Source organism: Pogoniulus pusillus, chromosome 4, assembly GCF_015220805.1.
Source record: "Pogoniulus pusillus isolate bPogPus1 chromosome 4, bPogPus1.pri, whole genome shotgun sequence".
Taxonomy (NCBI): Eukaryota; Metazoa; Chordata; class Aves; order Piciformes; family Lybiidae; genus Pogoniulus; species Pogoniulus pusillus.
Genome location: NC_087267.1, coordinates 42,923,183 through 42,939,819, shown reverse-complemented (window position 1 = coordinate 42,939,819; position 16,637 = coordinate 42,923,183). Strand labels below are relative to the sequence as shown.

General features: G+C 44.6%; 1 protein-coding gene across 1 annotated transcript in view; it reads right to left on the bottom strand.

Moving 5' to 3' along the window:
- Window positions 1-174: 174 nt before the first annotated feature.
- The window catches only part of ITIH5 (inter-alpha-trypsin inhibitor heavy chain 5), a 58,106-nt gene continuing 41,643 nt past the window's right edge, over window positions 175-16,637 (bottom strand). The window contains exons 8-14 of the mRNA XM_064142699.1: window positions 16,280-16,451; window positions 12,328-12,637; window positions 8,328-8,881; window positions 7,886-7,936; window positions 6,644-6,760; window positions 3,705-4,082; window positions 175-2,810 (exon numbers count right to left, since the gene is read on the bottom strand). Of these exons, the coding sequence (XP_063998769.1) occupies window positions 2,512-2,810; window positions 3,705-4,082; window positions 6,644-6,760; window positions 7,886-7,936; window positions 8,328-8,881; window positions 12,328-12,637; window positions 16,280-16,451 (1,881 nt within the window). The 3' untranslated portion in view covers window positions 175-2,511. The remainder of the gene's footprint in view (window positions 2,811-3,704; window positions 4,083-6,643; window positions 6,761-7,885; window positions 7,937-8,327; window positions 8,882-12,327; window positions 12,638-16,279; window positions 16,452-16,637) is intronic.

Below are 16,637 nucleotides of genomic sequence, written 5' to 3'. Positions count from 1 at the left end.
GGCTTGAAGTACATCACTGACCATCAGTTCCCTTCTGAAATTACTTTGGTTCCCAATGTTTTGTAAACATTTTAACTCATCTGGTAACAAAAGCTTGTCCAGCAGCACGAAACATACATAACCTTCACTTTGAAGCTCATTTTATCTTCACCAAATGAAAGCTTCACCACAGTGTTCACTGTAAGATATTTATTGTGAAATGGGTAACTGGAGCTTTAATAAGAGGTTGGGTATGTTGCTCCAGGTGCTTTATATGGCTTGGAAGTTGGACTTGATCATTATTCTTTTCAGGCCCTGAAAGAAATGCATTTCCTTGGCTAGAGGAAGAGAACTGATGGTGCACCTGAACCATCAGCAATGTGCATGTGTGCACATATATATATATATGTGCACATATCCATATACAGGAGAGATGAGAGCTGAAGCCATTTGCTCCCCCTACAATGCACTTGAACAGCAAAATGTGGGAGAAGAGTGAAGATTTCAAAATCTTTTTTAGTAAGGGTAATATGAAGAAGACACTTGCCAAGCTCTGGACTGTCTAGGAGTTCACTGCCATGCTCTGCTCCTGAAAGGGCAGGTTATTCCTAAATGGGCTGAGATCTTTCCATTCCTTTCTTGAGTGGAGAAGTTAACTTCCCAGATACTTTTTCTCATCTAACTTCTGGGCCATGACCGTGCTTCAGAGCATTAACCTTTCTGGTTATTGCATGCTCAGGACTGCTGAATGTGTTGCCTTTCATTCTCCCTTGCAGGAGAGCCCTTGCTGGGCCCAAAGCAGTTGTTTCCATTTTGAAGTGTGAGCTTTGCCATGAGTTTCACACTATCTTAGCTCTCTTCATGGCTCTTCCAGAGTGCAATTAAATCTAGCTGGTTGCTTTTGGCTGTTGACCTCTCCAGAGTACACAGGTGTGAATAAGCAAGGATGCTTGTTACCTGCTCTGCTACCACAGTGTGAGCAGTACTAGCCAGATGATCAAGCAACTGGAAAACCACCACCCCAGCCCAGCAGCTTCATCTCCTACAGCAACAATACAATTTATTTAAATATGAGAAAAATCAGTCGTGATTTCTGTAGGTCTCTGGCAACTCTGTTTTGTCCTAACAGATGGATATCATTTAGCTCCTGGAGATGCTTCCACACCCACCCTCCTTCCAGTTCTGGAAAGGCAGTGTATACATGAGCTCAACTTGGCCTTGCCATTGTCTTTGTTGCAGTCCTCTTTGGCCAGGTTCACTACTGAGCAAACTCCCTTGTGACTGATCTATAGCGTTAGTCAGTGACGCCTCACTTTGAAACAGCCCACAGCCTTGCAGAGGTTTCTTTGCAGAGCAGCACCACCTGCAGTGGGGGTTGCTGGCGAGCCCTTCTGTGACCTCCTGCTGCCAAATTCCTGCTCTGTACGAATTCCTGCAGTGTAAGGGGAGAGAAGGAGCCAGGGGAAAGTGGGATGAAAAAAATTTTGAGAATTTGGACTAAAGAAAGACTTCTCCTTGATTAGAAATGCAGCCAGAAATGTCTGGTCTAAAGTCAAGATGCTGTTTTGCAGGGTCATAGAAGTCATTAAGGGTGCTGGTTCATCACCACCATGTGGAGAATCAGATCTCTGCTAAGCAGAAGTTATGCTCTGCTGAAGGAGATGACAGATCTGTTGGAAGCTCACAGTGGGAATTTGTTTTTCTTAGATGGAGTCAAGACTCAAGTCACTAAACCTGCAATGTTACTTAAATGTAGTGCTTCATGGAAGGGGAGCCTGTACCACTCCTCTTGCTGCTCAAGACCAGAGATGCAGCCTATGCACAGCAAGAGCAATAAACCACATGCAGGTGCTCACCTCTGTTTTAAGGGTCCATAGTGATTTAGGGAACATTGTATTTAGTTGCAAATCCAGATCCCAGCTCAACAACCAAGAGAGCAATCCCCTCTTGTGTGGCATTTTGTCTCAAGGTTTTGATTTGTTACTTCTTTCATGCTAATGAGTCACTGAAGATGAATATCTACCCACTTTTCTCTCTTCCTTCCCCAGGAACCATGGCTGAAGCAAGTGTTCCAAGTCATTTCTTGGCAAGGCATCTCTCCCAAGGCTGTCTCTCTAGCTAGGCACTGTACTGTATGAGCTGTGCCTTTCCCTGGGTGACTCCCCAGCCCCTGGAGCTATTGCACAGAGTCCTGCATAGCTTTATTTTGAAAGCCAGCATCTCTCTGCCCCATTTGATGTTACTGCTAGCCCATTTCTCCTTCCCTTCCTGCTGGAAGAGCACATTAAACATGTCCTCAATCCTTCCCTCCCCAAGCTCCTTTTCTCCAGGAATGTGATGACCAGTATTCATCCAGCATGGAAGAGAGACAGATGATTTCCAAGGGCAGAAAGCCTTGATTTCTTTGGCACCAAAAAATATAGAACTATTCAGAAGTTGCCTAAGCTCTAGAGGCTTCAGAAGTATTCAGAAGTTGCCTAGCTCTAGAGGCTTCAGAAAGGAACCACTGTCACATGCTGCTGTAATGCAGCCTTAAAGGCTGTTAACTGTCCCAAAGCTGGTCCCTGTGTCAAAAGGATGAGAAGCCAAATAGTCTTTATAGTTTCCATCGATGAGTTTGTCTGCATTGTTTTTGGCAAACCAGCAGTCAACCTCCTTCTGGCCATTGTAGATCCTCCTCTGCTTCCACACCACAGGAACAAGCCGGCCCTTCACACTCAGGGTGTTTGTAGGCTTTGGATTTAATGCTTCTGTTTGGTTCTGACCAACCTGCAGATGACTTGTGTTTAGGGATTCCTGAAGAAGTTTAACTTCGTGGTTCAAGAACTGACCTGCAAGGCAAAACAAAACGGAGCCCATGACTGGCTGCTTTGTGCCTCTTTGTAAGTTAAGTTGGCTGAGTTTAGGGGGTTTTGTTAATAAGTTATGTTTTGAGGAGTCATGATGATGCTGGTGAGGGGCCTGGAACACAGCTTCATTCCTTAACTTCCTGATGGATGAGTCTAGTCTGAGTGATTTCATAAGAGTGGGAGGGTAGGTAACTCCCAAATCCTCACAGAACTTGAGAGGGATGTAAAAGTCTCACTTGAGAACTTAAACCCCACCTCTCCACTACCTCCTGTCTCTGTCTCTGACTCTGACACTGTGTGGAAGGATCATTTTTGTCTGATTTACCTGATGGCTTGTGTGCTAGTTTGAAGCAGGGTAGAATGTTTTGGTGAGAAGAACTAGATCATAGGCTGTGAAAGGAAAACAATGGTGATGTCTACTCCCCTCAGAGTCTTGCTGAAGAAGAAAGGAAAACATTGGATAACACTCTTGCCATTTTGTCACTCTCTGCCTTGGGCTTCTGGCTGAGCTGCATCTCCCTAACCTCACCTTCCATTTGGACTAACCCACCTTTGCTTCATAACCTCTTGGCTGAACCTCTATTCTTCTTTAGGACTGGGGTAAGGTTGAGAGGGGCAGGGGGAAGGTGCAGGGGTGGTTGAGAGCCCCTTCTGGGGACTCAGGTTTCTGGGAGGGGAGTTGTGTGTCTGTATTACCTTTTACCTTGTCTATTTCTGTCTATAACTGTATATACTGTAAATATCTGCTTGTATATTGTGCTAAGCTGTAAATAAATAGCTTCATTTATATTCCCAGAGCTGGCTGAGTCTAGTCTGGGTGACTTCTAAAGTGTGGGGGGGCGGGGAACACCCAAACCATTGCAGCTTGTTACCTACCCAGTAGTCCATGGGAGTCAGATGAGAGGCCTTTACTGTTGGAGATGTAGAACCCCAGGTGATTCCTCTGATATGGGGCTGGCTTCTTGTAATGGTGGATGAGGATGACAAAGCTGATCGTGTCTCTTATTGTCACTGTGACGTTGGCATTGGCAGAGATGGACACCTCGAGGCTGCTGCTTCGCACAGCAGCGCTCCGACCGCAGGACAGAAGGAGTCTTTCCCCATCATCCAGGATGATTCTTTTGGGTGTGATCTCTAGGTAGGATCTTTCTGGCTTATTGCTGAGGATAGTGATGGTGCTGAAGTAAGTCCGATGTTTCTTGTGGCCATTGGGTGGTGCAGGAGCTCCAATTAACTGCCCATTCACAGTTACACCTTGCAGGAAAATGATCAATATATGAAAACTGGAAACAAGAATATGTCTGTTGGCTCAAAGATGCAAGCCTTGCAAGTCAGGACATGGAGATTCATCACATCATGCTCGATTATTTCACCTATCAGTAGTCAAAAGAGTATAACCAGCTTGTTATAAAACTATCTCCTACAAATGACTCAGGCCCAGAAACACTTGCCTTCCCTGGAAACAGGTAGTCTTAGCATTGTGCACACAGTGACACAGGATAGGATCAGTTGCTCCTCAGCAAAACCACTTCCTAAGGTCTGTCCACTCTTAGACTTTCTCATGATTAAAACAATCATGTGCAATGTAAGACAAATATTCATCACCCTGAGTGTGGTAGCCTGATTAGCCTTGGTGTGATTTACCTAGATCACCTATTTATTGACACATAACTCAAACCTGGGCAAACACACCAGGCTTGGGAGGACTAAGAAGAGCTCCCAGCAGACCTTGCTGTTCCTCATCTGGCACAGGGACTAAACTTCTAAGAAGAGGACCCTGATGTGCCTGAATGCTGTGGTCTCAAAGCATCTGAGTGTAGTTGCGCTAGTTTGAAGCTAACTAGAATGTTTTGGTGAGAAGGATTAGATCACAGGCTGTGAAAGATAAACAAGGGTGATGTCTACTTCACTCATAGGCTTGCTGACATGTATAAGAACAAGAATCCAAACATAGATGAGGGAGTTGGTCTCCACCTGAGCTCTGGGCTGCATTTCTCTCTGACCTCACCCTCCATCTCTCTGATTAATCCACTTGCTTCCCAACCCCCTGGCCGACCCTCCTTTCTTCCTTGGGGCACAAGGCAATGTCTGGGATAAGGTTCAGGGGTGGGAGAAGGTGGAAGGGTGGTTGGGAGCCCCTCCTGGGGACTCAGGTTTCTGGGAGGGCTGCTGTGTTTCTGTATTACCTTTTACCTTGTCTATTTCTGTCTATAACTGTATATACTGTAAATCTCTGCTTGTATATTGAGCTAAGCTGTAAATATAAGCTTCATTCAAATTTCCAGAGCTGGCTGAGTCTAGTCTGGGTGATTTCCAAAGTGGGGAGGAGTGGGGGGGCAGGTAACACCCAAGCCATCACAGTAGTAGACAATTGTGATTTGTTGTTCCTGTCCACTTGACCCCTAAGAACAAAATTAGCCTGAGAAACCACAGAGTAAGAGTTACTACCTTGGCCAAAACCCTGAAGACTGAGAAGGACCTGGGGGGGAAATAGCCTAACTTCTAGCAATCTGAAGTGCTGAACATCTCTGGGTGGCAGTATAAGAAACTCATGTACTATTTCATAGAATCAGTCAGGGTTGGAAGGGACCACAAGGATCATCTAGTTCCAACCCCTCTGCCATGGACAGGGACACCCTGCCCTAGATCAGGTTGGCTCCAGAACTGGAGGAGGAAGCTCTTCACTGTGAGAGAGTGGTGAGAGCCTGGAATGGGTTGCCCAGGGAGGTGGTTGAGGGCCCATGCCTGGAGGTGTTTAAGGCCAGGCTGGATGAGGCTGTGGCCAGCCTGCTCTAGGGTAGAGTGTCCCTGTCCATGGCAGGGGGGTTGGAATTAGATGATCCTTGTGGTGCCTTCCAACCCTGACTGATTCTATGATTCTGTGAAATATCTCCATACTTCATTCTCAAGGAGATCTCTCATCTCTCTATTCATAGGCTCAACTTGCAAGTGCTGCAGAGTCTGTTTTCCTCAAATGCATTCTGCAGCTGAGCCACAGAACCATTCATGCAACAGCACAAAGATACTTTGTGAAAGAGGTTTGAGGGAAAGTTTGCCAGAAGCTGGATTCACCGAGTCAGGCATGAACACAGAAAGATGGGGGGCAGACCACTGCCACACAGAACAGAGTTCTTATCATTTTATTGTGAGTTTGTTTATCTTCTTTGTAAAACAAGCCTGTGCATTGTCTCTGGTTTTGATATCCCTTCTTTCCACTGTTTCCCTGCTCAGGGTGTAAGCAGATTATTAGCTGCCCTGCTTAGAATTCCAGATCAGATCAGACTACAGTTTGAGCCCCTCAGGATCAGACTGGATTGGGCAAAGCAGAATTATGTGGGTTTTTCTCAAGGCTTGGTAACTATTTTGGCAGTTTTGTCACTGAAATAGTCTCAGTGCTTGGTTTGGATGCTTTGCTTTGTCCTGAAATGAAGTAGGACTGATTAAATCCAATCCCCAGACCATATTGGATGTAATGATCAGGAACTGAGCTCTCTAATACAGCTGGATCAAAGGGATGCTGTGTTGTCCTCACACACTCAAGTGGGTCTCTTGACTGTCAACATGCAATTATTACTCCCTTGATTCCATTCAATGAAAACCTGAACCAGGTTCACCTCCCCTTGCAATCCAGGCAATTAGAGACAGAAAATTAGTATGCATCAATTTTCCATTGACAGGCCAGAAGAGTGAGTTTCTTTGCAATTTCAGGTCAGTTTCTTGCCTATGAAGCACTTTGGTGCTTCCTCTTGTTGCTAAAAACTTATCCTTGCAATGCAACTTCCCTCTACAATCATCTGCTTTGCCTGGCTGCTTACCAGATTCCTTATGATCAGAAACCAGTCGGAGAATGTCCCCTGGTTCTCCATCAATATTGAAGCAAACTGAGAGCTTGCTGGAGGGAAAATCAATGACAAAGTGAGGGTCTCCATCCGCTGAGAAGACATGGAAAGAGACAAGTGTGAGAGACTTATACAACATTGCAGTGTCCAAGAATGTAACAAAACTGCTTTTCAAAGTCTGTTTGTCCCTGTTTTTTTTCCCCAAGACTTCCCACTTTATTGTTTTTAGGAGGTGGAATGGAGTTTGCCAGGAAATGCCAAGGTTTGTTTTGTTTTTCACAAAGGATGGGTTTGTTTTAGGGGTTTTTTTTTGTTATAGATTTCTCACAGAAGAGGTTGAGTTTTCATTAACATCCCAAAACACTACAGGTGAAAGTCAGGATATTTTTCATCTCAGGATATCATTTCAGTAATTTATGGGAATTGTCATGAAAGTGTTTTATACTTTTCTTCCCTACACTCTGTTGGAAACCTACATTCTCCCACAGCACACAGAAATGTGTCCTCTAACCAAGGCCTGCTGCATGGGCAAACACCACACTGAACCTTCCTGGCCCTCAATATCCAATCAGACAAGAGCATAGAATCATAGAATCAACCAGGTTGGAAGAGACCTCCAAGATCATCCAGTCCAACCTAGCACCCAGCCCTAGACAATCAACTGGTCCATGGCACTAAGAGCCTCATCCAGACTTTTCTTCAACACCTCCAGGGACAGCAACTCCACCACCTCTCTGGGCAGCCCATTCCAATGCCAATCACTCTCTCTGGCCACAACTTCCACCTAACATCCAGCCTAGACCTCCCTCGGCGCAATTTGAACCTGTGTCCCCTTGTTCCATTGTTGGTTGCCTAGCAGAAGAGACCAACCCCACCTGGCTACAGCCTCCCTTCAGGTAGTTGTAGACAGCAATGAGGTCACCCCCTCAGCCTCCTCTTCTCCAGGCTGCACACCCCCAGTTCCTCACAGGGCTGTGTTCCAGGCCCCTCACCAGCTTTGTCGCCCTTCTCTGGACACATTCCTGTATCTCAACATCTCTCTTGAACTGAGGAGCCCAGAACTGGACACAGTACTCAAGTAAGTAGGGTTTGGGCTAATCCATCAGGTTGGCTATACCACAGTGGCATGCAACTAAGGTTTCCATAAATCCATTGTTAAATAAATCCAGCATTCCATTATTATTTTGGATTATTAGAGGCATGGAAATGGGCACCAACCTGAAGTTTTGGAGACTTTAATTCTTTGTTTATCTTGCTTTTGACGTATACCTAGAAGCAGGGAAGGAAGATAGTTACAATTATTTATTAAGCAGGAGAAAAAGACCTGATATAATGATTTTCCCAAAATAATCTCACTGAATAATATAAGACATCTTCCTGCAGCTACTTTAGAGTTCATTTAGAATCAAAAAAAAACCCAAACAACATTTTAATAGTTTCTGCAGAGCAGTAAGTACTTCCAGGGAGTGAGTCAAGTGCCTAAAAGGTTTGCTCAAGGTCATCCAGCCCAGAATCAATAACACCAATATAAAAATCTCAGTTTTCTGTTTATAACCCCTCAGCTCATTGGCTATATCATCCCTGTTGCCAAAGTCAGCCATGAGAAATGACCTATGTAAAGAGATTTTTTTACTGCCACGTGGCTGTTTTTCCCTCATACCTGGTGGTGCCTTGTGTCCCTGCAAGCTCTGCAACTTCTCACCAATGCCATCAGTAGAAGGGCTGATAAATTCCTCTTGAGATGGTTCTGAATGGAGCCCAACCTCTTTCATCTTCAGAACAGTGAAGGGAGTAACAAAATTATAGGCCAGGGCCATTGACTTAGCTTTCTCCATCAAATAGTCTTTTTCCTGATTGTCATCACTCTTCAACCTGGAATTAAGCAGTTCCTTGATGGTGAGATAACTCCATGCCCTCTCGATGTAATTGTTATCACCTCTACCATCTTCCAGGCCAGGAACTCCTCTGATGTCATTCCTGCTCAGCAGGTCAATAGCCACATCTTTTTTCAGGAGGATGTATTTCTTGGAGTTGCTAGCAGTCACCTCCACATGAAGACTATCTGAGGTGTGGTTGATGAGTTTGCCAGCTATTATAATTTCAGAGCCATTGAAGTAGTTGGGGAAGAAGTTCTGAGTGACTTGTTCCACATTGTCTTCAGAGTAATCAACACGAATGTCAGAGAGAAGAGGTGTTCCTATTTCATCATAGAACCTTGAACAAAAACATTGCTCACCATTACCACTGTTCATCCAAGTTTGTGAACACACTCTTGCACTTACACATGGCCAAGGATCCAGTTAGACTATCCAATATGGATCCTTAAGACATTCAGGAGCAATTAGAGCTACCAGACCCCAGACTGAACTACTACCTCCACTACAACTGGGCCTACAGAGATGAGGGAGTCACTGCCTTCAGAGATTTCTAAAGCTCAAGTGCAGGCAACCTTGAGAAACCTCATGTGTTTTTGAAGTCAGCTCTTCTTTGAGCAGAAGCCTTAATTACATGACCACCAGAGTTCCCTTTCAACCAGAATGATTCTCTGCCTCATTTTTGTTTTCAGTGTTTTTCAAGCATCTAAACTCTAGATTATATTCAGAAGCATCCCAGCATGGGTCTGGCAGTCACCTACCTTCCACTATGCAAGGAGGTATGGCATTTGTGACCCCTTAACTTTGCTAAAGTGTCCATAAAAATTAATTTCTTGGCTTCTCGGGCTCACAGAAAGCACCTCAATTATTTCAGAATGCACTTTGAAGAGAAGCCATTATCCAGAGCTTTCTAGTGGCATTATGCATGATATTCCAGAGACAGAAACTGTAAGATCAAGATGCTGGGCTCTCCAAAGCCAGAGAGTATCTGAATTGAAGCTTCTGCATCAGTGCAAGAACCCTAAATAATACAGTTTGAGATGGTCAACATGCAACAGACAGGAATATGGTTTTCTGATGGTCAGAGGAGAAAGCAAATCAAGAAGCAAGCTTACTATGCTACCATAAATGAGTCTATTTCCAAGGAATGGAGGATTACTAATCGCTGAATACAAGACTGGCAGAAGAGAACTCCCTTCTACCTTGTTGCTGACTTTATTGGAGCAAGCAATGACTTCACAGAGTCACAGAACTTTAGGGGTTGGAAGGGACCTTCAGAAATCGAGTCCAACCTCCCTGCCAAGGCAGGATCCCCGAGGATAGTTTGCTTAGGAATAGCACCCAGACAGGTTTTGAAAGTCTCCAGAGGAGACTCCACAACCTCTCTGGGCAGCCTGTTCCAGTGCTCTGTCACCCTCACTGTAAGAATTTTCTCCTCATGTTCAGATGAAACCTCCTATGTTCAGATTTGTAGCTGTTGCTCCTTGTCTTATTGCTGCTGAGCAGCAAAAAGAGATTGACCCCATCCACTGGACACCCACCCCTCAGATATTTGTATACATTGATCAGAGCTCCTCTCAGTCTTCTCTTCTCCAGACTAAACAGCCCCAGTTCTCCCATGAACTAGAGACTTTAACCCTGTAAGGCTTTATTAATATGACCTGCAGTACTCCTGAGGAAACTGCACTGGACAAGCCAGAAAAGCCTTTACAAGTGCTCAAGGCATAAGTTTGCAGTACTGTTTTTCCTCCAGTGATGTGCTTTTGATGGATCTTCCCAGGCTGCTCCAAGAATGCCATATTACCCATTCAAATGCCAGGCTCTTCATACTTTGGCAAGTTTAATTTGATAAATAAACAAAGAACTGGCCTCAACCCTTTTTTGGTTCAGGCTGCCACCTATTTTTCACATCTGCTTAAACAGAGTGTCTGGAAGCTAGAGTCACACTTTCTGTGTTATTCTCTCTCCAAGGAAACCCAAACCCTGAAGTGATTGGCTTTATTCTAAAGCCTCTCTGAGCATTCAGTGTCTTTGATGCAATGACCTCGATGTATTTTAAATCACAAGTGAATTCAACCCGAGAAATGCTGTGAAATAACTCCACACAAATAGGCAGACAGATACAACCTGTCTTACAATACAAGCAAATGTCAGGGTAAATATATAACCTACTGGTCACTGAAAAAAAATCAGAAATTACTTTGCCACTCACACAGATCTTCCTTCCAACAGTGATTTCAATTAGCCTCTGGCAAGGGATTGTGCCTTTCCAGCAAGTGACTAGCCTGGAGAAGAGGAGGCTCAGGGGTGACCTCTTTGCTGTCTATGACTACCTGAAGGGAGGCTGTAACCAGGTGGGGGTTGGTCTCTTCTGCCAGGCAACCAGCAATAGAAGAAGAGGACGCAGTCTCAGGTTGTGCCAGTGGAGGTCTAGGATGTATGTTAGGAGGAAGTTGTTGGCAGAGAGAGTGATTGGCATTGGAATGGGCTGCCCAGGGAGGTGGTGGAGTCACTGTCCCTGAAAGTGTTCATGAAAAGCCTGGCTGAGGCACTTAGTGCCATGGTCTAGTTGATTGTCTAGGGCTGGGTGCTAGGTTGAACTGGATGATTTTGGAGATCTCTTCCAATCTGTTTGATTCTATGATTCTATGATTTCCATATATATTTGCCACCAGATGCCAAATGAGTTTGCCATCACTGAGTTAGATAAACTAAACTCTTTATCAGATAGAGATACAAACATTGGTAGTGTTTCCCAAACAATCAGTGCATCCCTCATTGGCCAGTTAATGCTACTTGCTACCCAAAATGCATGTCCTGAGAAGAAAATGACATATCTGGAGTGAAATATGGGTCTATAAGGTCCAGTTTAAAAGGAAGACACTCTTGTCCATGCATAACCACCAGAAAAAGAAAAGCTCTAGTGGAAGGAGGTTTCATTGCTCCAGATGATTTAGACACTAGCTAGGTGAGAGGTCTTTACTCACTGACTGTCTTTTTGGATTTTGAGATCCAAAACACTAGTGTCTTGTGAGTGAAAGCCAAACATTTCTGCCTGACACACTGCCTGGTATTTCAGGCAGAGCTATGGTTCAGGTACCTTTTTACTGTTCCTCTCTAGTCCTACTAAATAATGAGGATTACAGGAAACTTGTTAGAATGAGAGAGAGTAAAGCAACTAATATGATCATCCAGGAATGACCCTTGCATGTTTTTCAAATATTTTGGATCTTGGCCATGAGGTTATCTTTTTCAAAACATAAAGATATAATTTTCTGTCCCAAATGGGGATCTCCATTCCTGAGCCCCTCCATGATATTTATGCCGTCAATCTGAACCAAGCAATTCGTTATTTCCTCCTTCCATTCACCTGTGAAGAGGTGGCACTCATGTCTACTCTGAATCTCCCCACCTGCAACTTTGCTCCATTCCCCCTAGTCCTGTCACTACCTGATAGCCTAAAAAGTCCCTCCCCAGCTTTTTTGTAGGCCCCCTTCAGAAACTGGGAGGCCACAATAAGGTCACCTTACAGCCTCCTCTGCTCCACACTGAACAGCCCCAACTCTTTCAGTGTGTCCTCATAAGAGATGCCTCATCCTGAGGGGCTGGCAAACTCAAGGACAGCTCAGGTGGTCTGTTAGGAAGGAGACAACTTTGGGACAGTATCCTCAGTATCTGAACATACTTTGTATTTCTCAACCAGAGTTCAGCTTGAGAGAAATTCCCATCCAAAACCTTGACCCAGATGACTAAAAGTATATATAAGCCCAAGAAAAGCAAACAAACCCTTTGAGTTGGCTAGCTGCATCCTCATCCTCCTGGAAATGTCTTGTCATGCCACAGTTTTCCAGTGCCATCCTCTCCAGCAGCTTGTGGTCCACATCATTGCCGATGCCAATGGTGAAGAGGCAGAATTTATCATGGATGGCATCCTTGGTGTTGCTGAGGATTCTGGACGACTGTGTTTCCCCAACAGTGGGCCTCCCATCCGTGAGGAAGATGATCAGAGAGACACTCCTGGCATCAATGTCATTCTGAGCAATGTAATCATTTAGCAGCTTTGCACCAGTTTGGAGAGCATCATTAATGTTAGTCCCTGAGAAGGTACCAAAAGATTAACTCATTTCTCCTTCTAAGAGACCACAGGTGATCTCCCTAAGCTCCCTTCAGTACAATGACAACATATCTGTTTGTCAGGATGTTCCTTTTCTCTACATGAGGTTGCTCTAGCCCTTTAACTCAGATCAGCTCTGTTACTCAGCATCATTTTGGGATAGGTGTTTATAGGTCTATGAACTGAGCTATAAATCAGTTTATTATGTGTAATTGCAGTACCCTTGAACAACTCAATGTGCAGTGGTGAGCAGAGTCACAGCACACACCATATCCTGCCCCTATTAAAGGAAGTAAAATCCAACACCACAACAGTTAAACTTAATTAGGGACTCTCCCAGATGGCACCTGATCTGGGAAAACAAGTTCTACTCATTCTGTCTGGAGGGCATAAGATTTGAAGAGAGGAAAAAAGCCTTCAAATGGGAAAACAAGTGGTTGGGTTTGTTCTTCAAACCCCAGAGGGCTAACAAACTTTAAAGGGAAGAGAAATGGCTTTGTTAGCCAAGGAGTGTGTTTTCACAGAACAACTAAATCATGAAGAATAAAGCTGCCTGAAGTGAAAAAAAGTACAAAACAGAAAATAAATGAGGGAAGAGATGCACTTTAGAAGAATGACCATGAAAAAGGATTCAAACCTACTGCATGTTCAGAAAATAATAAGTAGGCAAATGAGTACAAGTGTCTCCTTGCTCCACGTGTTTTTTGGTGCTAGTCAAAGCAAAGTGGAACAGATTGTCAAGCCTTTGTAAGATTAGTATGTCTGGGTTAAAAACAGCTCTCAGAGAAAAGCAGGCAAAATGAGTTAGAGAACCATGCATAACAAACTCCTGGATGTCCAGAAAGGGAGATCTAGGGAGGTTAGTAGAAAGGATGTGCTAGCAGGTCTGACCATGTACCTAGAAACTTAGTGTGAGCAGCACCAGTGACTGCAACAAACTGGAAAGATGCTGAGACTACTGAAAACTCCTCAAAATCTAGAAAGTGTTTTTTGCAACATGGTTTCATACCACAGCCCTGCACCTAGATACTATTTCCAACCAGATTCAAAATTTCATCAAGATTTTTTTCCCTAAAAGCAAAGAACAATCTCCTGGAGCAAATAGTGTCATTACAAACCCAGACACGAGGACAGACTGAAGGAATTGGGGCTCTTCAGTCTGAAAAAGAGGAGGCTTTGAAGTGACCTTCTTGTGGCCTCCCAGTGTCTGAAGGAGGCCTACAAAAACCTGGGGAGGAACCTTTTAGGCTATCAGAGAGTGACAAGACTAGGGGGAATGGAGCAAAGCTGGAGGTGGGGAAATTCAGAGTGGATGTGAGGAGGAAGTTGTTCAGCATGAGAGTGGTGAGAGCCTGGAATGGGTTGCCCAGGGAGATGGTTGAGACCCCACACATGGAGATGTTTAAGGCCAGTCTGGATGAGGCTGTGACCAGGCTGACCTAGTGTAGGATGTCCGTGGCCATGGCAGGGGGATTGGAACTACATGATCCTTGTGGTCCTTTCCAACCCTGACTGATTCTAAAATGCAGTGAGCCAGAACTAAAGTACCACTATCCTGCAGTAGAGAATCACTCACTGCACCTTCCTGTTGAACCTCTGTTAATCATTTCCTTCTGCTTTTATTCTCTGGCAGGTTCATGAGCAAAATCAGCTGGTTCCTGCACAACTCTTTTGGAATTCCAGAAGCTAAAAGCTTTGTACTCTGAGTTTAGTCCCACTGTTGGTAATTGTTTAACTGGGCAGGTCTCTTGACCACTTCCTAAACTCTTCCTCTCAGAATGCAAACAGTACAGCAAACCATCCTGTTTGCTGTGGTTTTCCATCAGAGGGTTTCCTTTGTTAGGAGTGGCCACTGCTCAGGGTCAACCATGTTTGACTTTCTACCAGCTGTGACTGCTTGCATAGGTCATTCTGCAGGTCTCTGCTTTCCTGGGGAGTGCTCAGCTAGGATGGGCACTCTTGCCAAAGTATGTTTACAATCCTCACTGTGGTTTTTTTTTCCTTAATGTTAGTGTCCAGAGCCTCATAGGAGACAACCAAACCAAACTCAAAATCATGCCTGCACTCTGCCACTGTTATAGAATCTCCTCCTCCCTCCTTTTCTCTCCTGGCAACAAGGAACAAGTGAAAAGAAGATAAATTCTTATATGTCACTCTGGCTGAGGTGTGAAACCAGCTCTTGAAGAAGGCAATCCCACAACCAGCACTAGATTAGTCTGTCTGTGGAACTCAGACCCAGACAAAACCATGTGTCTGTTGCACACAGGCTTTCAAGCACTGCACGAGTACTGGCCCTGTGTGTCTTTCAGCAGGATATGGTATTTTCACATGTGTCCTCAAGAAATAACCTTGGCAATTTTGCCACTCTGAAGGTCTCACAAGATAAATAAGAGAATGAGGCAAATTTGGATTAAGTCTATCAGGTCACACAACTGGATCTGCAGATATCTTCCCATCATGTATGCTGATAAAGGACACATATCCTTGTGTCATATAAACCTGAGTGTAGGTGACAAAGGGGCCCTGTTCTGGAAGGCTAATAGGCCTATCAGATGTCCTGGCTTGCCCCACCCTTCTGCTGATGGGGGAAGCAACAGCAGAGGGAAAATGGGAGACTTGGGCCATTATGTCCCCTCCCAAAGTGGGGACCTAAACACCCACAGATGTTTAGGTACTTGTTGGTGTCTTACCCAAATGAAAGTGAGCAAGCCCTGGGTCCACCTAATATGGTCAGTTTTACGAATGCCATTCTGATTGGTGAAGCTCTGCAGCCAAAGGAGCCTTTGCACTCAGGCAAATAATATAGAGCTAAGTTGCAAGCAGTTGTGCCGCTTCTGCCTCACTGCTCTGTCTCAGTGCATGCTGCCTTGCTTGCTGCCTCTGCCTTGCTGCTCTTGGACCACATGTTCTGCTCTGCCTCATGCTTCAGACCAGCTTAGCCCTGATGATTTGGGCTTGAACCACCTGGAAACTTAAGTGCCTCAGGTTTCCCTGGAGAAGGCACTTAAGTGCCTCACAACATGGCAAGAAGTACCACCAACATGTGCTCTCTGCACATCTGCAAAAGATCCTGCCTGCACCTCCACAAACTTCCATGCCAAGAGGAACCAGGATCAGGACAGAGATGGTCTGCCTCTTTCCCAGCACCCTGGGAAGATCTAGAAGCCTCTCAATGGCTGAGCAGTTCCAACACTGCCACAAAGAAGCCAGGGACTACCTTGAAATTTCTACTCCACAGCACAGACTTTCTCTAGGGCTCCAGGCTGCCTGTTTGTAAGTGAGGCAAAGCCATTTTGTGGCTAAACTTTTCCAGATTTTCCGATTCTCCTAAATGAATGAATTGCCCATAAGCATTCTTGGGAAGATTTTCCTGAGTGAAGTAGAACCCAAATGTAACTAATTAGTATACAGTTGTGGGTGAGGCTTTCCAGAAATAAAATTAACTACATATTTTATATTTCCTGCCTCATTAATTGCCCCAATTAAATCAGGCCCCTTTGTCCCCAAACCCAAATCCCAATGCCTTTATATTTCTGCATGCTGCAGGACCACACTCACCATTCTCCATTCTAGTGTAATTAATTTGATAGCAAAATTGAGGCTGCTGATAATTACTGACCATACCTCCAGTAGGTGACATGTTGTGGATGTACTTTTTGGCATCTCTTATGTTATTTGGAGTGACAGGCACCAGGTGATCCTTCTGCCAGACCTTGATTCGGTTGGAAAAGCCAATGATATTGAAATGGTCTTCAGGTCTTAGGTCCTGGAGAATGGTGAAGAGAGCTTCTTTGGTCTAGAAAGAGAAGAGAAAAAGAAACCAGTAGGCAAAACTGTCACTGTTTTAGTAGGCAATAATTTCATTCTTAATGAATGAATCTTGAATACTAATCTTGAATGCTATGTCCAGTTCTGGTGTTCCCATCACAAAGGACATGGAACTGTTGGAGTAAATCCACAGAAGAACCACAAGGATTATCAA